This window comes from Tachyglossus aculeatus, chromosome 2 (assembly GCF_015852505.1).
Source record: "Tachyglossus aculeatus isolate mTacAcu1 chromosome 2, mTacAcu1.pri, whole genome shotgun sequence".
NCBI classification, from domain to species: Eukaryota; Metazoa; Chordata; class Mammalia; order Monotremata; family Tachyglossidae; genus Tachyglossus; species Tachyglossus aculeatus.
The window spans coordinates 41964723-41987170 of NC_052067.1; the positions used below are offsets into that span (position 1 = coordinate 41964723).

A 22448-nucleotide genomic window follows, 5' to 3' on the forward strand; every position below is an offset into this window, starting at 1 on the left:
GCCGAGGTAGGAGGTTAACGTCTCATGTTGAAGGGAAATTGGAAGGTAAGAGAAAAGAGCCCAACAAAAATGCCTCTCTTTTTTTAATCTTTGTCATTCTCTTCTTTATCTCCTTTTTTTTTCCCCTCTTCCACCTTGGCTCACTCTGTTTCTGCTCTCTCTTCCCACCGTACCCCACCTCGCCTCTCCTTCCCGTCTGCCCCTGCCTTTCTCTCCTCTTGTCTCTCCTCCCACCCCCCGTTTTTGATTCCTTTGCCCAAGTCAAAAATATATCAAATCAAACACAATCCCAAGGCTGATCCCTGGGATCCATCATTCAATAAGCCACCTTTCCCCCATTTGACATTACACCACTGATGACTTCTCTTTGGGCTTGACCCTTGTTCTAGCCCCATCTGTAAGCTCCTTGTTGGCGGGGATCACCTCTGGCTGTTCTTTGGAATAGAAGGCTTACAAGAGCTTAGTACAGTGCCCTGCACAATAGGAGTTCAGTAAATACCATTGATCGACCGTACTTTCCAGTGAAGATGCCACAGGCAACTATTGCCAAATTGAGAGTGTACATAAGCATGGATAGATGCGCTCTGTGCTGCAGTGTTGGAGACGAGCAAGGTGACTGGCAAATGATTCAGTTGCTTTTCGTTAAACATTAGTGGCTGTGCACAAGGGATGCTTCCTCTTGTTCTTGCTGAGGATCCGATCCAGTACTTCATTCTGTCAGAATGCGTCTTTTCACCATTTTCTGGCTAGAATGCCGTCTCCAGCAATCCAAACTTGTTTGGTCTGAATGTCCCGTGTTACCGGGAGGAGCTGTGCGTGTCCAACCATATGCATGTGTCACTGGAATTTCCCTTAAGGTGTTCATTTCCCTTAACGGAAGGTCTTGCAGGAACCCAATCTTTCCGTAGTGTAGGAGAATTGGGTGTATTTTCACTACATCTCTTCCTTCTTGGGGACCGAAGTCACTCTGGTTAAAAAGGTTCATTTTAATTCAGCCTCTGATCTTTCTTTTCCTTTATAGTACTAAGAGCTCACAGTGCCAGACACCACACTAAGTGCTGATTAAGTTAATCAGTTTGGGTACAGTCCATGTCCCCTATGGTAGCTCACAGTCTTAACCCCCAGTTTACAGATGTGGTCACAGTGGAACAGAGAACAGTGACTCACCCAAGGCCACAGAGTGGAAAAGTGGCAGAGCCGGGATTAGAACCCGGGTCCTGGGACGCCCCGGCTCGTGCTCTAACCACTAGGCCACGGTGTGTCTTCCTTTCCTTGTTGCCCTGTTGTACTGGTGACTCGAAAATGGTGTCGGGTGAGTGGTAACGCACGGGTTCCCTGTTTGCAGGGTGTTGGCTTCCCTCAACCTTCCTGCGGCGATCGAGGACGTATCCGGCGATACTGTTCCGCAGTCTATTTTGGTCAAGTCCAAAGCTGTGATCGAGCAGGGGGGTATTCAGACCGTCGATCAGTTGATCAAAGATCTGCCTGAGCTACTACAAAGAAATAGAGAAATCTTGGATGAGGTAAGGCGGAAGGGATTAGAAGGCCGTCATCGACCAGTCGGTATTTATTGAGCCATGTCAGTTGTGCTTACCGAGCTCCTACTGGGTGCAGAGCGTTTGACTAAGTGTCGGGGAGTGTTCAACGGAGGTAAAACTCAGGATTTCCTGGCCTGAAGGAGCTTTTAATCTAATGGGGATGAGAAACAAAAATGATTAACTACACGTGGCGGGGACTAGGAAGAAGAAGAAGCACATTTTTGAGCAGGGAAGTGAAAAGGGGCGGGCGTTATATTTATTTCTATTTTCTTTGTTTATTTTATTTATTTTATTATTACTGTGTGCCAAGGTCTGTTCTATGCACTGGGGTAGCTACAAGTTCATCAGGTTGGACACAGTCCCTGCCCCACGTGGAGCTCACGGTCTTAATCCCCATTTTACAGATGAAGGAACTGAAGCTCAGAGAGATGAAGTGACTTGCCCAAGGTCACCGAGCAGACAGGTGGCATCCAGGATTAGAACCCAGGTCCTCTGACTCCAGGCCTGTGCTCTATCCACTAGGCCGTGCTGCTTCTCTGTTACCGGGGATGAGGACTGGGAAGAAGCAGACTTCGACGAGCCAGTAAGGCCAGAAAACCACCATTTTGGGGTTTTTTTCCAGGCCTTATTGGAAACCCTCAGCCTTTTGTGCGTCAGGGTTTTGAGCGTTCTGTTCAAAGAGCCGTGGCAGCGATTGGGCCCGACGACCAATCTGGAAGTGATTGCGAATCTGTCTGAATGAGTTGTTCGTTGTGTTAGCTTCCAAGGCCACTCGGGAAACGGACATTACATGGGATTCCATAGCACAAAGACCATTTTAATGGGGTCCAACCCCACCATGCTGAATTTTCACAAAAATTGCTATCGACCTAGGCCCCCCACCCCCCGACCTAACACCCCCGAACACATTAATGTGGAAACAGGCCGGTAATTAGCACTCTCAGGAAGGAGGGTACTTCCAAGTGCTTCATTTATGCCCCGTCTGATGAAGCAGTGACCAGTGGAGACTAGAATTCAGAGACCATGAACTTGCAGATAATAACCACTCAACTAAATTTCCTTGAGTGCTAGATATCGATCAGTAATATTTACTGAGCACTTACTATGTGCAGAGCACTGTATTAAGTGCTTGGAAGAGGACAGTCCAACAGAGTTAACAGATATATTCCCTGTCCGTAATGAGTTTAGAGAGATATGTTGGATAGTAATTAGGTGCTAGAGGGGTTGGATAGCATTTGGATGCCAGGTGTTTTGGATAATAATAATAATGTATTTAAGTGCTTACTATGTGCCAAGCACTGTTCTAAGCACTGGGATAGATGCACGGTAATCAGGTTGTCCCCATGTGGGGCTCACAGTCTTAATCCCCATTTTTGCAGATAAGGGGAGGCACAGAGAGGCGAAGTGGCTTGCCCAAGGTCACACAGCAGACCAGTGGCAGAGCGGGGATTAGAACCCAGGTCTCCTGACTCCCAAGCCTGGGCTCTTCCCACTAAACCACGCTGCGTAGTTACTCCTACCGGGCTCATCTAACGCTCTGTTTCCTCTGAGCTCATTTTTGAAGACATGGCAACCTTTTTGGATTTGTAAAACTTCTTTTAATGAAAGCATAGGTGAATGCCAGGTCTGTTCCTGCAAAGTGAAGTGGAGATTTAGCTACTGTCTTATAGGCAGCCCAACCGAATAATTTCCATCACAAAACTTATTTTGGCTTCAGGAGTGCTCTGGAGTATTTGTATGGGACAAACAAATGGAGTGATTGCTAGCATTGCCCTTTACTCTGCTTTTGTAGTTCAGGCGGGTGAGTTTTTTTTTTCCTCTCAGCTGACTACTTTTTGTGGTTGCAGTTTCTGAGAAGCGGCGTGGCTTAGTGGAAAGAGGCCCAGGCTTGGGAGTCCGAGGTTGTGGGTTCTAATCCTGGCTCTGCCACTTGTCAGCTGTATGACTTCGGGCTAGTCACTTCACTTCTCTGTGCCTCAGTTACCTCATCTGTAAAATGGGGATTAAGCCCCACGTGGGACAACCTGATTACCTTGTATCTACCTCAGTACGTAGAGCAGTGCTTGGCCCATAGTAAGCGCTAGACAAATACCATCATTAGTATTATCAGAAGAAACATAGTATACCGCTAAATAATGATACAGGACACTGTCATTCTTAAAATGCGGTAATTCTCTTTTAAATATGTCGATGTCGTCCTGCTGCTTTAAGCTAACGAAAGGCCGTTGTTGTTTTCCTTAAGTCTTTAAGATTGTTGGATGAGGAGGAAGCCACTGACAACGATCTGAAGGCAAAATTCAAAGAACGTTGGCAGAGAACACCATCCAGCGACCTGTACAAGCCTTTGAGGGCAGGTAAAGACCTGTGCCCTTCAATGTTGCACGTCTAACCCCGCCTCTATCAGGGATTAAACCTGGTCGAGTTTTTGCTTGTAGCAACGAATCCTCTGAATGCAACTCTCGTCGTTCAAGACGGTTACTCTCTGGCATCGTTTTCCATCGTTCTGAAACTGTACTTTTTAAACTTTAAAGATTTTAACGTTCAGATCCCGTGCTAGCTTATTTATGGGGTGTTTTTTGAGGCTCTTTCTTCCTTTTTAAGGTTTTTTAACCTGTTGATGCTGGGCTCCTGTAATTGCCTGAGAAAGATTTTTTAAATCACATTCAGGTTTTCTGGTTGAATGATTTGAAATTTTGGTTGGGAGCAGGGGGAGGGGAGAGAGGGAAAAGAAAGCTTTGGAGCAAGCGCCAACTTGTGTACGGTGTGATTTCGGTTTGTCCGTATTTGCCATTAGACGATGTTGACTTTTCTTTAGAATGGCATGGCAGTGACTTTGAAAGCCATTGGTGAGTTTTGTATTTTCTCTGCACAGCCGTCATGGAGGGTCGGTGATTACCTGATGAATTTGGGACAGGAATAGCCTGTGGATCCGGGGGCCTGCATTATCCAGATAATTGTGCAACTCTTTGCTCCGTGTACATTTCCCCATAGGATGGTGTGGTTGACTACGAAGCACCATGTCTGATGACACCGAGGGCATCCGTATTTATTTTTCTTTCTTCTCCTCCTTCCTAGAGGGAAGTAACTTCCGCACGGTTTTGGACAAAGCCGTGCAAGCAGACGGGCAGGTTAAGGAACGCTATCAGTCCCACCGTGATACCATTGCACTTCTCTGTAAGGCCGAGCCTGAACTGAATGCTGCTATACCTTCCGCTAATCCAGCGAAAACTCTGCAGGGCAGTGAGGTGAGTCAGTCAGTGGGTTTGTCCGGTTCTGCTACCAGCAGACTGGTCTCTCTCTACCAAAGCCGTGTTCGCGTCACACCATTCTTCACGTGGCCCAGAACCATTATGAATCTGTGCTTCAGGTGCAGAAAAGGATATCGCAGAAGGGACGGTGAATTAGTCCCTTGAGGCTGAAACACTCTCCATATGGTTTGATTCACCAGTGTCGGAAAGTTGCTCGATCAGCACGGTGTTGACCTCCTCAATTTCCTCCTCCGCTCCCGGTGTCTTTCTCAGTCTCTCTCTCCTTTGTGAATTAAAAGTGGAAGATTAGCTGGGGCCCAAGTTCTGTCAGAAGCTGCCGAGAATACATTCCCCTTCTCCCAATCCCCCTACCAGGAGATGGGTTGAAAACGGAGGCTTGGCCACAGTTCCGACCAGGTGATTGACATTTTCGATGTTGCCTTAGTTTCCCTTTGGAGCGGGCAGAGTAGTTGGGGTTTTCAGATTGGGGAGTTTGGCACAAACACCCAGGGAGATAGTCTCTCAGCCTCTTTCTCCAAGTGGAATCCATCAACAAGTAATGATAATTGCCTGACTCTTCTGAATCGTTAAGGCCAAAAAAGCCATCTTGAGAGTGATGAACTCGTTCGGGGGCTTTCTAGGTTCCTTGCTTTTCCTGTCTGGTGCCTTCTTTGTGAACAGTTTGGTACTTGATAGGGACACCGGCCAGAAAGTGAACAGAAAGGTAAGGTGAAATTCAAAACTACTTAATTCTGCTACATTTGAGCAGTTCCATAAAAAAAAAAAAAAAAAAGGTTTAATGGGGAGATTGAGGCAAACATTTTGGTCCAAATGAACTTCTGGGGTTCACCTCCAAGTCTGAGCAGACATAGGCTGGCCTCACCTATCCGCGCCAATATTTCCAGCTGTTTTTTCGAACATCATTTCTGGTTCTGGTGAGTGGTGAGACCTCAGATTTGTGATGGTTGGCAAGGTGGTGGTGGTTAGGGGAAGATGCAGGATTTTGAATTCCATAATGGGGTAACGTTGGTTCACGTGAAGGAGTCCAGAACCAAGAACTTTGCGAAGGACTTGTTTCGGGATTCCCTCCAACTGCAGGTCAGGGACTTGCGTTGTCTTTCCGAGAGTGAGGATGCGTGGTACCGAGCGATCCGTAGTCCCTCTCTGTCCCTCCGTGGCCAGCAGCGTGCAGCGACAGTCCATTGTTGGCTGCGGCCAGATGCTGGGGTCTGTCTCCTTTTGAAAAAAGCGCACACGGAGATATTCAGCGTGGTAATAATACGAGAGACATTTGTACCGGCTGTCCCCGAGGCAGAGGTACAGAAAGTGGACGACAGAATAGTGTGTAAAGTAGAAGCTGACTGTGTAAATATTTCCACCTAGGTTGTGAACGTCCTCAAATCCTTACTGAGCAATCTGGACGAAGTTAAGAAGGAAAGGGAAAACCTGGAAAACGAGCTGAAGTCAGTCAATTTTGACATGACGAGCAAGTTTCTGACTTCCTTGGCTCAGGATGGCGCAATAAACGAAGAGGCGATTTCGGTCACGGAACTGGACCGGATCTACGGAGGGCTCACCCACAAAGTTCAGGAGTCTGTGAAAAAGCAGGAGGAACTCTTAAGCAGCATTCAGGTGAAATTCAAATTCAATAAAGCCAATGCCCAGAGAAAGAGATGAATGTTGGTATCCTTTTTTTTTTTTTTTTTAGACTGCAGATCTTAGGAATTTAAAGCGTGGGTAACCGGCTCTTTTTCCTCCGTGTATTAGAAGCAAAAAAATGTTATGGTATTAAGCGCTTACTGTGTGCCAGGCACTGTACTAAGCGCTGGGGTATATATAAGCCAACCAGGTTGGACACAGTCCCTGTCCCCACATGGGGCTCACAGTCTTAATTGCCATTTTACGGATGAGGTAATTGAGGCACAGAGAAGTTAAGTGACCCGCCCAAGGTCACAGAGTTGACAAGTGGTAACAATCCACCCCCGAGGTGTCCAGTAGCAAGCAAGCCTTTCTTTGGAAATACATTTCAAAATGTAGAAAGATGGTTCTTTTTTTAAAAAAAAGTTTATGAAACTTGATGAGCTTTAAAGGCTTTCTAAAATTCGGTGAGCTTTAAAGAAACCCCAACAACCAGTTTCACAGTTGCTGTTGAGCAGCAAAGGTAAAATCAGAATTGATCCAATTTCAAATATAAGCCCATGCACTAGATGGAGAACCCGGAAGTGTGAGGAATCAAAGTTAGTGTTGCACTCAAATTACAGTTATATTATTAATAATTCCGGCCCGTGAAGATCGAAACACGTGAAAGCACCCAATGAAACGTGGAACATTCCTTTTACAAGGTCTCACACCAAGAATTTTCCAAGATGAAGCAGTCGAATAACGAAGCTAATCTGAGGGAGGGAGTGCTGAAGAACCTAGCTACAGCCTATGACAACTTCGTGGAACTCGTTGCCAATTTGAAAGAAGGCACCAAGGTAAGGGGGAGCTGAAGGGTAAGAAGCCATTTGCAGTGACACCGTCCAGAAAGATCTCTTGAGTTCAGAGATCTGTCAGAAACTCTTTCCTAATGAAGCCAAAAACGGCTTCTTCGGGGGGCTCTGCTGTACGCCAAAATGTAGGGCAGAGTGGTCGTGCGTGTATTTGGAGCTTTCCAGTCATGGTGGAGGTGAGTTGGTTGAAAGTTTTTATATCATTCATTCAGCAGTATTTATTCAGCGCTTACTGTGTGCAGAGCACTGTACTTAAGCGCTTGGGAAAGTACAGAACCACAATAAACAGTGACATTTGTTTTTGAACCCGAGGCCGCAAGCAAAATTTTGAAAAGAGGAAGAGCCTGTTGCCTGGTCGGCTCTTATTTTCTCCCTTTATTCACTGCCCCCTCAGCGCTTATGTACATATCCGTAATTTATCATTTCTATTAGTGTTTGGCTCCCCTTCTAGACTGTAAATCCAGTTGTGGGTAAGGAATGTATCTGCTGTATTGTTATATTGTACTTTCTCAAGCGCGTAGTACGGTGCTCTGCGCGCAATAAGCGCTCAGTAAATACGATTGCTTGATAATGAAATACTGCCACAGCCACAGCCCACTTCTCCATCCCCCCATCTTACCTCCTTCCCTTCCCCACAGCACCTGTATATATGTATATATGTTTGTACATATCTATTACTCTATTTATTTTGCTTGTACATATCTATTCTATTTATTTTATTTTGTTAATATGTTTGGTTTTGTTCTCTGTCTCCCCCTTTTAGACTGTGAGCCCACTGTTGGGTAGGGACTGTCTCTATGTGTTGCCAACTTGTACTTCCCAAGCGCTTAGTACAGTGCTCTGCACACAGTAAGCCCTCAATAAATACGATTGATGATGGTGGTTGTCCGTCTACATCTAGCAGGGGAAGCCAGATAACCCCCGGGGATTTCCTATACCATTGGCTGATGTTCTTAGGCTCTACTGGCTGTTTGGCTAACGTTTGCCAAATATTGCTTCTGTGTTGGCTTTCATTTTGTGTAGCAAAAAATGAATTTATCCTGCGTAATGTCCAATTGGACTGTCCCAGCACAACTGACAGCTCATAGGAAGGTCCATCTCCTTTTCTCTTACACCCTTCTGCGTCACCCTTGCACTTGGATTCACACCTTTTCCTCACCCCGCCCTCAGCCCCACAGCACTGATGTTCATTTCGACGACTTATTTCTATTAGCGTGTATCTCTCCCGCTAGACTGTCAGCTTGTTCAAGGGCAGAGAATGGGTCTACCAACTCTACCAAGCACTTAGTACAGTGCTCTGCACACAATAAGCCCTCAATAAGTTTAAGTGATTGATTGATAGGAGCTGTTCAGAGTTCATGGGTGTTGAGTTCCGGTAGAATGCCACAAACTGGAAAACCACAAGAAGCGAGCAATTCAATTTTATACAGAATGTAGACTTGGGATCTTGCCCTTACGTGGCATTCATCTGCCTGTCATTCGTTCGATCATATTTATTGAGCGCTTACGGTGTGCAGAGCACTGTAGTAAGCATTTGGGAGACTGAGCCCCTTCCTTCCTCTCCCCCTCGTCCCCCTCTCCACCCCCCATCTTACCTCCTTCCCTTCCCCACAGCACCTGTATATATGTATATATGTTTGTACATATTTGTTACTCTATTTTACTTGTACATATCTATTCTATTTATTTTATTTTGTTAGTATGTTTGGTTTTGTTCTCTGCCTCCCCCTTTTAGACTGTGAGCCCACTGTTGGGTAGGGACTGTCTCTATATGTTGCCGACTTGTACTTCCCAAGCGCTTAGTACAGTGCTCTGCACACAGGCGCTCAATAAATACGATTGATGATGATGATGATGATGAGTATACAATGTAACTACACAGATAAGTTCCCTGTCCACAGTGAGCTTCAGACTGTAAGACGGCTGTGGGCCGGGAGCGTGTCTACCAACTCTGTTGTACTCTCCCAAGCGCTCAGTACAGTGCTCCGCACACAGGAAGCGCTCAATAAATACCACTGATTGACCCTGGCTCCCAAGAGGAGCCGGAGCTTCTGGGTTGGAAGAGTGGGTAGGCCTGATGTAAGGCCTGATGTCGTCATTCCCTGCGGGGGTTCAGGGCTGTGGTGGAGGCAGGAAGTCTCTGGGTATTCCCGGCAATTTCCTTGATCACCTTTTTTTTTTTTAGCGTGTAGTCCAAGACGTGAATAGGGGAATGCAAATCATAAAACAAAAAGCCGAGGTAATAACAACGGGAAGACGGCACACGGCAAGATTTCCCTGTAATTCACAAAAGCACGGCCGTCCCATTTTTCATTTTCTCGGCACTTAATTAAAAGATCACCGACAAATGAATTGCGTATTGATGAAGAGACGGTTCTGGCACCATCCTTACATTAGTTTCTCGTTCCTAGTTTTATAACGAGCTGACGGAAATCCTGGTCAAGTTCCAGAACAAATGCAGTGATATTGTATTCGCCCGGAAGACCGAGAGAGATGAGCTCCTAAAGTAAGGCTTCTCTTTGAACGTGTTGTTCTGCAATAAATGCCGTTTGTGGTGCTTTAAAAGCATCCGTGTATAAAGTGGATATAGACTTGTTGTATTTACATGACCCAAATTATTTTTCTTTAATGGATTCCTGGATTGAGGATAGTACTTGTGAAGTCTTGGATCACACAGAAAAACCAAACTTGTGGTTAGTGAATTCGGTGAAAGTTGTTTTTATACCTTTAGGGAAATCTAAAATTTGTCATCTCAGGTTTGTTTTAAATTTGTTTCTTCCAGTTTTATTACGTGTTTTCAAATTTTAATTGTTAGGCGGGACCAGTCCCCTAGAGGAAGCAGTTTTATTTAAGTGGCTTTTTTTCCATGGTATTTAAGCGGCGCTTACTGCGTGCCAGGCTCTGTAGTAAGTGGGTGAGGTAGATATAAGTTAATCAGGTTGGACAGTTAAGCTTGCATTACGTGGAAGAAATTGTGCTCATTTTTGTCGGAGCCTCCCTGTGGAGTGAAGTGAAGAGACTGCAAACCTCTTCCGGCCCTTCAGAAAATTCATTTCAGTTTGAACCAGCATTTTTTGAATTGACCCCAGATGCAGAAAACAAGTATCAAAACCCCGATTTTTCTGACCCGAGTCTTGTAGAAGTGAAATTTACTTTCCGTGAGGGAGCGATGGAAGGAAATACCTCATTCCTGCCAATAGTAGTTTGCTGCAGGAATCAGTTCCAGTCCCAAGAAGTGATGCTGCAAGAATCTTGAAGCAAATAATGAGGATAGATTGGTTGACTCTGAAGCAGTAGGTCCTTTCATCTTGTAATTTTTCGAACTGGTATGTGAACCCTGACGTGAACAGAGGAATACAAGCCAATCTCCTAGTTCTAAAAATTCAGAGCGATATCATCAGTCCATCCTATTTTTTGAGGCAGCACACTGTACTAAGCGCTTGGGAGAGTACTGTATAAATGTGAGCCCACTGTTGGGTAGGGACTGTCTCTATGTGTTGCCAACTTGTACTTTCCAAGTGCTTAGTCCAGTGCTGTGCACACAGTAAGCGCTCAATAAATACAATTGATTGATTGGTGCCTTGCCTCATTTGCTGATGTGGTCCAGGATCCGAAAGCCCCGCCCGACGTTGCATTCATTGGGACAGTGCAGATAATTCACTTCTCTTTGCCACCCTCTCCTTCCCTCTCCCCATTCAGTGCCCGCTCTGGGTTGTAATGAGCGGTTTTCCTCCCCTTCCAGGCTCCTAACTCAGCCCTCCGTCCTCCCTTCCCGTTTTCTTTCATAAAAACAAAACAAAACAACCAAAAAACTGTGGCATGTGATGCCTTATCAAACTCACCCAAGTCCTAATTCCTGGCAGTTTGGAGCAGCAGTAGTGAGTGTACTTGGAGACAGGGCGGATAGTTAATCCCCACAGGTTTAGGAGGGGAGGAGAGAAGGCCGGGACCCTGTGTCCATGTTGGTGGCTACCCTGGGGGATTAGAAGCCATGGGGGTCTTTGGAGGCCTGGTCGGGGACCCCCGGGGGACAGGCGGGGTGGGGGAGAGGGTGACCGCAGCATCCAAGAAGCCCAGACCCTGGGAGATAGAGACCGGAGCCAGACCAAACAGAGCTCAGGACTGGGACCCAAGTGCCCAGGAAAAGGGATCCCCGGGGCAGGGTGAGAGGAGCTGGGGAGACAGGGGTAGGGTGGAATGAAATTGGGGAGCACAGGAGCAGGGAAGTCTCCAGGAACATTAGAGAGGAGGGGAAAAGGTGAGGGGCAGTGCACTTTTAAAAGTTAGCTACAGGGCTCTGTAGTTACAGGGACAGGGAAATCCCAAGTCACGTGTAAGTCTGTGGAAAAACGCATCCCACGGTAAAATGGTTCTCCGTACACTTATTTTTCCAAAGGGTATATTAAATACAAATCTTGGGGAATCCTTGGGTCTAGGAGTCTGTTATTAAGGCATGTATTCATATTTCAGGAGTCTCAATGTTTGTGAGGTACTGGTTGGAGAAGCCCCAGTGCTCTGCACATAGTAAGCGCTTAACAAATGCCATCATTACTATTATTATTATTATTATTATGAGGTCAAACGGCAAACTCCACCTCATTCTACAAGCTCCCAAAGTTAGGACTTTAGACGGCTCACGTCCACCTGGGTTTTCTGGGACGAGTTTGTTGTGGGCAGGGAACGTATCTGCTAATTCTGTTGGACTGTACTCTCCCAAGCGCTTAGCCCAGTGCTCTGCATATGGTAAGTGCTCAATAAATACCACTGACTGAGGAGAGGCCTGGCCCTCTTTCTCATATTTAATTGAGAAAGAGGGTTTTACATCAATCAGTCAATCAGTCGTATTTCTTGAGCACTTACTGTGTGCAGAGCACTGTACTAAGCGCTTGGGAAGTACAAGCTGGCAACATATAGAGACAGTCCCTACCCAACAGTGGGCTCGCAGTCTAGAAAGACTTCCATAGGTTGATGTCTCAGGTGAGAGGAGTGACATACTTCAGTACTTTATTGATGCATAAACCTCATAAGGAAGTTAGTTTACTATTTCTTGTCACTACATATATGTATACGTATAATGCATTTATGCATTATGTATGTGTGTATTATCTATTTATCAAGAAAGGGCACACAAAGAGGGAACAAACACTAATCGGGAGCCTACCCACGTGTGCATTGATGTGGTCAAGATATTGTCAATGAGTAATACACTTTTCGGGCATGGTGGGGGTCTCATAAAATGAGGAATTCCAAGAAATCAGTGGTTCAATTTGTCTACCCAACTCTTCCTATCGAAGCCAATACTGGACAGTCATGACGTGACTTAAGCCCTCATTACTGTCAGCGTTCGAGTGCTTCTAAATGCAGAGCACCGTACTCGGAACTGGACTTGGGAGCGAGCAAACAAACACTCAGTTCCCGAACCTCAAGGCTTGTACAGTTCTTGCCTGGATAGTTATCTCACGAGGTGGAAGCCGTGAAAGGTACGGCGGAACAGTAGTCACTTCTGAAAACCTGGTCAGAAATCAAGTTCATGGTCTCGTCTTCCGCAGGCTGGGGTTGAACGTTTAGACTGTAGACATGAGAAGCAGCGTGGCTTAGTGGAAAGAGCACAGAGGTCATGGGTTCTAATTCCGGCCCCTCCACTCATCAACTCCGTCACTTTGGGCAACTTCTCTGCGCCTCATGTACCTCGTCTGTAAAATGGGGATTAAGACCGTGAGCCCCACGTGGGACAACCTGATTACCTTGTATCTCCCCCAGTGCTTGACATATAGTAAGCGCTTAGCAAATACCATTATTATTAGACAAGGTTTTGAAAGCATCCTCTAATGGAATTAAATTGAGGGTGGAACCTAAGGCCCTTGGAATCAGCTGCTGCCTTCATTTTGTCCCCTAAGAATAAGTTCATTGTGTTCTATTATGCATCTGTTCTGTATATTGTACGTTGTCCTTTTCCCTAAAGAAAAGCCGCTAGGAAGTGTGAAATCTTTTCTTTGGCCTTTTTGTTAATGGAGGTTATGCAGACCACATCAACTTTGTGTCCCAAGGGGACTGTTGGTGTGCATAACCGTTAATAATTATATGCCCAGTATTCATGTTGCTATATATCCTATATTGCCGTCATTTAAATCTTACGTCAAAGACAGCAAAGGGAGTTGATCTGAACATTTTAATCAATGCTAGGTGTAAGTACCTTGAGCTCTATCTGATTTAATTAGTTGTTTTTTGTTCATGTTAAACAGTGATGGAAGTCCCCTGGTAGAAAGATGGAGCGTCTATCTCGGAGTTTTGAAAAACGGAAAATTTATTTCCGGCTTTAATCTCAATCTCACACATTATGGCTTTTTCTAGCGAGCGAAGACGAAGCTAAGAGTTGTATAGGCAGTCTATACCTCCACGCTTAAATCATCCACCCTTGGAGTATTATTTAAAGAAAGAAAATCTATTGGTTTTGGGTTCATAACCTCAGTGGCATCTTTTAACTGGATGCCTTAGTTCCGTGTTTGGCATTTTGGGACTTCATTATTTATTAACCACCTGTCGTGGGCTCACTGTTAACAGTTCACTCGGATTCTTTGAAACACTATGAAGAAAGAGTATCGATCTCCCGGTGTCGGTTTACTACATGTCACTTAATCCTGTGTCATTTTATTTTCCACATGTGATGATCAGTGAAGCCAGTTGTTGGCTGGGACTAGTCATGGCGGAGCTGACCACCTGTTTTCTTTCAGCTGAGATTCTGCAGTAAATTTCAATTTCTCAATACCTAGACAATGGAGACTAAATCATTTTAGTCTTTTTTCCTGTTTCCTAATACCAGTTTCCAGCTGTAGCAATTTTTTTTCCCATGAGGTACAGTAGGCCCTTGGTATTCACTGTCTTTTTGTTTGGGATTTCGCCTGTTTGGGAATGTGTCTGTTTGTATTGAACTCTCCCAAGTGCTCAAACCAGTGTCCTGCACAAAGTAAACGCTCAATAAATGTGATTGATTGATTGCCTTTAACTGGACCCATATTCCCGACTGTTTTGTATGGAAACCCTGCAGAGCTCTTTTTGTACGCAGGCGGCCTGTCAGCCGAGCTCTCCCATTTCACTCTTTTGCCAAGGCCCAAGGGTTGTATGCCCTGTGTTGCCTTCAGCGGCTGGCCTGGCCTCTCCTCAGTCAGTGGTATTTATTGAGCGCTTATTATATGCAGAGCACTGGGCTAAGCGCTTGGGAGAGTACAGTCCAACAGAATTAGCAGATACATTCCCTGCCCACAACAAACTCACCCCAGAAAACCCAGGTGGACGTGAGCTGTCTAAAGTCCTAACTTTGGGAGCTTGTAGAATGAGGTACAGTTTGACCTCATAATAATAATAATAGTAATGATGGCATTTGTTAAGCGCTTACTATGTGCAGAGCACTGGGGCTTCTCCAACCAGTACCTCACAAACATTGAGACTCCTGTAATTTATTCCTTTTATACACAGGAGCCCATCCTGATCAATTACAGATGCATTCACACTTCCATGAATCTTCCCGATTGCCAGAGTTTGGGATTTCTCCGTATCTTATGCTGTTCCACATTGTGCCTGAGATGCAATTCCCTTGTGTTATAGGCCTAAAAGTGAATCACTTCTAATAGTTATAGTATTTAAGTGCTTACTCCGCATCAAGCCATGTTCTAAGCTCTAAAGGTAGAGACAGGTTAATCAGGTTGGACACAGAGAAGCCTAGTGGCCTGGCCAAGGTCACACAGCAACCAGTTGGCAGAGCCAGGATTAGATACAGGTACTTGCGGTAATCTAGCACATGAGGAATATCGTCAGTTTGCATCTGTTGGCCCTGAGAGGTGTTCAAACTGATCAAGTCGCAGCCTTTTTTTTCCCAATTTTCCCATTCATAGGGAATAAAGCAGCCTGCCAATAGACCGTCTTACTAGAGTTAACATCCTCTCTTTCTTTTTCCCCAATTTTCCCATTCATAGGGAATAAAGCAGCTTGCCAAAAGACTGTCTTACTAGAGTTAACACCCTCTATTTAGAAATAGGGTTTGCTGGGTTTAGTTCTGATTGGTTGTGTTTTTAGTTTGCCCTCACTGTAAGAACTTTTACCTGAATAGATGGCAACTCGCAGTCGTTGCTTTCCACGGTTTCATGTTAGAAATGGTTTTTATCCTTTTATTTTATTAAAGGGACTTGCAGCAAAGCATTGCCCGGGAACCCAGTGCCCCCTCCATCCCCACGCCAGCATATCAAGCCACGCCAGCCGGCGGAAACACCTCGACCCCTCCCACTCCAGCGCCAAGAACCACGGTGGTCAGTAATGCGCGTGATCGGCTCCGTGACAAACGGCAGCGAAAGGGTATCGGAATCTTTGTTGGGTTTCATGCGGGTCATGGAAGGACTTTTCCCTGGGCTTGGTGGCGACTGGGAAAAAGGCAGCAGAAATTAGCTCCTGGAAAATCACCTGCTTCCGATGATGTGTCAGGCAGTCCGACTCTCTTTTAATTAAGATGGAGATATCCCCCGGGTCATGTAGATTTATCAGTCCGAAATTCGAGTCCCTGGGAAACGTGGTTCCCGCTGACTTGTCTTGTGTTATGCCGTCGAGTCGTTTCTGACCCATAGCGACAGCACGGACACATCTCTCCCGGAACACCCGATCTCCATCAGCAGTCGTTCTGGTAGTGCATCCGTAGAGTTTTCTTGGTAAAAATACGAATGCGGTTTACCATTGCCGCCTTCCACGCGGTAAACTCGAGTCTCCGCCCTTCCCATGCTGTTGCTGCCCAGCATGGGTGAGTTTAGGCAGACTTGGCTCTCCCTCCCGTAGCCGAGACTGGTCGAGGCCTCCGGTCCTTCCTTCCCATGAGAGTAGCAGAGTTTCCCGTGCGGCCTCTCCTCCTGTGACTCGGAGTAGCTTGAAACTCGTGGGAAAACCTCACTGGACTGTAATTGTCTTGCAGCCTCCCAAGCCACAGCCTCCAGCCCGGCCTCCCCCGCCTGTGATCGCGGCCAATCGCCCCACGCCCGGTGCCACGGCCCCCGCGGCGACCGCTACGGCCCCGTCGCCGGCCCCTGGGTCCGCTCCTGCCGGTTCTGCTCCCTCTCAGGCCCAAGGACCACCGTACCCCACCTATCCAGGATACCCCGGGTGAGTCGGGAAGAATGCCCCACGCGTTTTCGGGAGGCGGCCGCCGTTGAACCGATGGTTCCCACGTCTGTTGGGTAAACTGCGTGCTATAGCGGGTAGAGAACGGGCCTGGGAGTTGGGAGGTCATGGTTCCAATCCCAGCCCCGCCACTCGTCTGCTCTGCGACCTTGGGCAAGTCGCTTCACTTCTCTGGGCCTCGGCTACCTCATCCGTAAAATGGGGATTGAGGCTGTGAGCCCTAGGTGAGACGGTCTGCGTGTCCAACCCGATTTGCTTGTATCCACCCCAGCGCTTAGTACGGTGCTTGGCACAGAGAAAGCGCCTAGCAAATACTACAATTACTGTTATTATAAACGTGGTCCATGTGCGGTTTTCCTTTACACAAGCTTTGTAAGGAAGTTCCCAGACTTCATTCAAGTCATTCAGTTGTATTTATTGAACACTTATTGGGTGCAGAGCACTGTACTGAGGGCTTGTAGAACAATCCTGACGCACATACAGCTGCGTGCTCTGGCTCACAGCTCAGCCTCTATCGCGGAGGTTCTCCGGCCGTAAAGTAGCTCAGACCAGTAGCCTTTCTGCTCGTAAACGCTTCCTTGCTCAGGTTGAGTTTGCAAGGGGGCTAATTACAAGGCCGCTTTACGATGCAAGTTGCCTTGGCGCAACACGTGGATCTAAAGATTTTGGAATGGCCTTCGCCTTTCCTCGCACTAGCCTCTTGTGGTAAGAAGGAGGCGAAAGCAATGTGAGGAAATGGGTCAGAGCCTTGCCCAAAGCCACACATTGAGGCCCCATATAGACCAAGTCCAACTCCCAATCCGGCGCTCTGCTCATTAGACCATTTTGCTGAAATGTTGCCGTTCCCTCTCGGAGAATGGAGTCTCCCCCTTGTGTGGTGCCCGGTTTCCCAAAGAGTACCCGAGAGCCCGCTCGGTAGGTGTCTGCAATATCCCAGTAATGTTTCCTCCACTCCTGAGCTCGTACGTCTTTCTAAGCGAGAATCAACTGGAGGTATCGTGTGCGTAGAAGGTTCAAGGACAAAACAGCGGTTTATTTCCGCGGTACATGAGACTGAAGAGCTTCGGTGTTGGCCGCCTGCGAATGTAGCGGTGGATGCGTCCTTCCGCATCGGTGGCCCGAAACAAAAATGATCGCGTGGGCAGCGTTGTGCTTTGTAAATGCCCGTTTAAGCGTGGCACCGTCCTGGTGACGATGGGGTTCTAGTGAACGTAAGGTGATGCCAGGCACAACCGAAAATGTCATCTAAACATTTGTTACTGAGGACGAAAGGGGAAACAGCGTGGCCCTGTGGATAGAGATGGGCCCGGGAGTCAGAAGGACCTGGGTTCTAATTTCCAGCTCTGCCACTTGTCTGCTGGGTGGCCTTGGGGCAAGTCACGTCACTTCTCTGGGCCTCAGTTCCCTTATCTGTAAAACGGGGATTGAGACTGTGAGCCCCACCTGGGACAGGGACAGTGTCCAACCCGATTTGCTCCTATTTACCTCAGTGCTTAGTACGGTGCCTGGCGCATAGTAAGTGCTTAAATACCATCTATTATAATTGTTTTTTATTATTATTCTTACCCGTAACCGGCAGCTCTGCTCCAGCCAGGGTCTTTATGAGAGAAGGGCTCAATCCCTGCCCAAGAGACTACATTAAAGAATCCAATGCCCCTTCTGGTACGCGTATTTGGGAAGCGGTGTGTCGTGTGTCCCCCCCACCCCAACCCCGGAAGCTTCCTTTCTAGAAGAGTAATAATTGTGGCATTTAAGCATTTACCGTCTGCCAGGCACTGTACTAAGCGCTGGGGTGGATTCAAGCGAATCGGGTCCCTGTCCCACGCGGTCTCAATACACCCGTGACTGAAATTGTTGTTTTCCCTCCTCCTTCCTCTCCTCACAGGTATTGCCAGATGCCCATGCCAATGGCCTACAACCCTTACATGTACGGCCAGTATAACGTGCCGTTCCCGCCAGTGTACCATCAGAGCCCCGGCCAGGCCGCGCCGTACCCGGGACCCCAGCAGCCGTCCTACCCTTACCCCCAGCCCCCGCAGCAGCCTTACTACCCGCAGCCATAATTCGCCGACAGAGCCGGCCCGCTTGTCCACATCACCAAACACTCGCAATAAGTAGACTAAAACTTTAGCTCCGGTCAGTGTATCGTACCGTACTGAATGCAGTCTATAATTTCCGTCTCCGGTTAGAGGGTCGAAACGCTGTGCCCGTAGTCCTGTGTCTGATTGCATTTCTCGAGGGTCCCTGCTGCCGCCACACTAGCTACAATATACTTGAATTAAATCGCATTACAGATCGCGGTGTATGGAGAGGAGAGACAGTACAGGAGACAGATGTGCGGAAACTGTCCCAACGCGAGGAGAGAGGGGCATCGGGTATTTAAAAATGACAGCTTAAATACCGACGCTCCACGAGACTACGTAGGATTTTTCTTCTATATTGCCTCGGTTTGTATCTGGTTTCGTTCTCAACACGCTATTTTGTGTAACAATCGAGGCCCTGCAAATCGAAAATAAATTTAAGTTTAAATTAAAAAATATGGGTACCTAAAGCCAGCTTTTTTATTTTGCCATGCTCATCATTATGCAGTTTTTATTCTGGATGTCTAGTTTTTTTTTTCTTTTTGTGTTTTTTCTTCGGGGGCGGGGTGAAGGGGCAAGTTTGGCACGTGAGCTGTGCTGTTAAGACGGCTTCTGAACTGCATTAGAGAAACTACCACAAGAGTGACCTATGATTTATAGTTTAGTATCTTTGGTATGACTATCCAGTAAAGTCATATCGACAACTTTTTTTTTTCCTATTAATCCTACAGTATAGAAGAAGCTGTTGCTACCAAAGAATCTTAAAATAACTTTATTGTTTAGCGGAGAGGTTGATTAAGTATTTTGTAACTGGCATCTCCATTTCTCGATGATTATTTTTGGTGGTTGGTGGGGGGCGGGCGGGAAGGGGGTGTTTCAAGTGACTGTGTAAACTACTACTTGTACATTACGCCGCTGTCAAATACAAAGGAATTGCTTGGAGTGTTTATGGTTGTTTTCTCTCCTCCCTTTCTCTCCGCCAACCGCCAACACCTTTAACTTAAAGGAAAAGTTTATGGGCGTATATTTAAAATGCCTCTGAATCGCTTTTCATTGTTAACGCTAGTAAAAAAAAAATGGGATAACGGAGGGTGCGGACATTATGCAAGACGATTATTGGAACCTAGGCTTAATGAGGAGTTGGCCATATATTCAACGTTTAATGGCCTCCGATCATTGCATAAATCGCAGTATAAACAATAAAGGAGGAGATACACCAGGAGACAGGGAATGAAAGGGAACACGGGCCTGATCCTTGATGTAGCAGTGAGCATTTTCTAGAAAGAGGTTCAGGTTCACATGTAAATTTGCTTTAGGTACATGTAAAGACCTCCAGACTAAGGCTACATGTAGTCTGCCTTCTTAATTACCTCAAAACTCGCTTCCCCATCCCCTTTCCTCAGGGTGCTGGCAGACCTGCCCTTCTGGCTTTGTTGTTAAGCTAAAAAACTACCTGCGGAAAATCCATTTTATCATTGTATTTTTCTTTTCTGTCTTTACTAACTCTGCATTTTGATTAAAGCTTAGGGTGAGGGAGGTCAAATGGCTACGGAAAATTAGAAAACTTATTTCATGTTGTGAGGCGGAAACAGAACATGCTACTTTTGTGTAAATTAGTTGAATTGGGAATCTGGAATTACTAATTATTAATTTTACGTGGAGCAGCGAAGAGATCAGGTAGGAAAAAAAAATATTCTCCAGCATCTGTGGCTCTGACATCAGTAAAGTGTGACACAGGCGGCCCCCAAGACCTTTGGGGGTTCCTTGAGCAAAGTGCATTTAATAGCATAAGGACGTCCCGCATTTGGATTAACCAGTATTGGTGGCAAAATCTCAAAACACAGTGTACAGTTTCCCTGAGGCTCTCCAAACTGACCGTCTTGGAGAACTCGGGCAAGTGAGGGCTTGCCTGAATTTTTCCCCCACTCAATAAAGGGAGAATCAGGGAAATGAGTTGTAGGTCTCAGTCTTTTCCCTTCCTCTTCTGTATCTCTTCCCCACAGAACTTCCCCCGGTTTATAGTCAGGGCGCGTATCCGACTTGCTGAGAATATTTTCTATTTTCCAGTTTTCCAAGGTATTAGCTAGTCCATTTTCATCATGAGTAGAACATGTTAAAAAGAGCGAATGGGAAAAATAGTTAAATAAAAGCAACTTTGAGGAATGCCACCGAATGGGCCCCTCAGGCTGAAAATAACCATCAGTAATACTCCGTTCTGAATGAACAGTTGTACCCCGTGCCCCTGAAACTTCCCCCTCCCCCTAAGGCAGTACAAAGTGAACACAGGGTTTTCCTAATTTCATCATGAGTAGGTCATGTTAGACGGAATCAAAAGCTTTATTAATAGATCAGGGCAAACTTAATATTTCAGACTGTCACAGAAGGCAGGTAGGTTAGTCCGACTTTATTTTTTCAGAGCTTGATAATTTTTTAAACCTAATACCGTGTGGCTATCTTTTTGGATGATATGCGCTGTCTGGTTTTTTTAAATTTTTTTTTTCCTCCCAAGTAAAAAAAAAAAAAATGGAATTTTTCATTGCCAGTTTTGGACACCTCACAGCCTTTCACGAGTTTTAGAGACACCTGCTGATGTCTTCACGGTTTACATCAGCCAGTTTCATAAAGCACCGTAAGATCTGAAGTGTGTGTACTCTTTAGACGTTGATACTGCCAATTTGAAAACTTTTTCTGTGGTTTCCTGCCTTTTTCTATAATTGCTGGCTCCAGCAGGTGGGTCACCGTACGACTCGCTTTGTGAGGATGAGGAAAAAAAAGGTGTTGGAAAATCTGTTTTTTTTCCCCCCAAAGTTTTTCCCTTCCTGTCTGATATAAGGGCACCATTTTGCTTTGTGCTTTAACTGAATGTATTTCAAGGCCCTTTTTCTGTTTTCTTTGATTTTCTAAGTTTCCTCTTGTTTCTTGCTTTGGGTTGTCTGAGCTTTCGACGTACGGTTATCGACGGACAGTAAAGAGGTTGGAAGCGGCAGCAGAATTCAAGCCACTCACAGGTTAGGGTGGACAGTTGTTAAATTGAGAATCTCACTTTAGTCTTTGGTTGGGGATTAGCCTATTGATTGGGACGAGCAATGCCGATCGGGAAAAGCAAAGGAGGCAACTTTCACTTTAAAACGATTAAGTTGAGGGTTATTTTCTGGAACTGCTAAGGTCTTTTAAAAAAGGCAAAAATCCTGCATTGTCACATCAGAGATTTCCAGTTCTGTGTCTGACGATCAACACCGCCGATGATTTCGAATGATTGTGTTTTCCTTGTAAGCATTTCCTTTAGGTAAACGCTAAGAAACTAAAAGGTTCCAGGTGACTGTGCCCCAGAAATAAAAGTTGAAATATTCTTTACTTTCCTGTGCCTCGAATTCTTATTTGAAGTTGATTTGCACACGTTTCCTTCGGTGTTCGTCCCTCACGTTTATAGCCGTCTTGGCTTCCGTGGAAAGAGGTGGGCTGGGAAATGCAAGAATACCTACTCTACAGATTCAGGGAACTCACCGAAGCAGTAAATCACCTGGTTGAACGGAACTTTTCAGTTTAAATGTCTTGCGGTAAGCTTTGTAATTTAACATTCTGGACTGACGGCTTTTCCCGCTGCTCATAATTTTCTTTAATATCCTCCGTCAGTTGAAAAATCCTATCCACAGCCTAAAAGCATAATTTTTCTTACGCGTTTTTTGGATGCGAAAGAGCGACATCTAAACATTTAATCTTTCCAATGATTTTTTTATTGCGCATTCATTTTAATCTTCCTTATCCCTCCTCCCTACCCCCCAAGCACAGTCTTCAGGCAAATACTCTCATTCTGTGGGCCAGAATTTAAAAATTTGTATCTGAATTGGCCTATTGGAGCCGGAGTGATAGATAGCCGGACTTAAGTGACCCTGCCTCTGGAGCTAACCTAATCCAGTTGGGAATGCGTGCTGA

General features: G+C 46.0%; 1 protein-coding gene across 2 annotated transcripts in view; it reads left to right on the top strand.

Annotated features, from left to right (window-relative positions):
• LOC119922591 (programmed cell death 6 interacting protein) overlaps positions 1-21869 on the top strand; it is a 61496-nt gene extending 39627 nt beyond the window's left edge. For both annotated transcript variants that reach the window (XM_038742327.1, XM_038742332.1), the window contains exons 10-18: positions 1346-1523; positions 3781-3892; positions 4614-4783; positions 6170-6418; positions 7129-7263; positions 9690-9784; positions 15455-15578; positions 16229-16416; positions 18320-21869. In XM_038742327.1, the coding sequence (XP_038598255.1) occupies positions 1346-1523; positions 3781-3892; positions 4614-4783; positions 6170-6418; positions 7129-7263; positions 9690-9784; positions 15455-15578; positions 16229-16416; positions 18320-18497 (1429 nt within the window). In that variant the 3' untranslated portion in view covers positions 18498-21869. The remainder of the gene's footprint in view (positions 1-1345; positions 1524-3780; positions 3893-4613; positions 4784-6169; positions 6419-7128; positions 7264-9689; positions 9785-15454; positions 15579-16228; positions 16417-18319) is intronic.
• Positions 21870-22448: the final 579 nt, after the last annotated feature.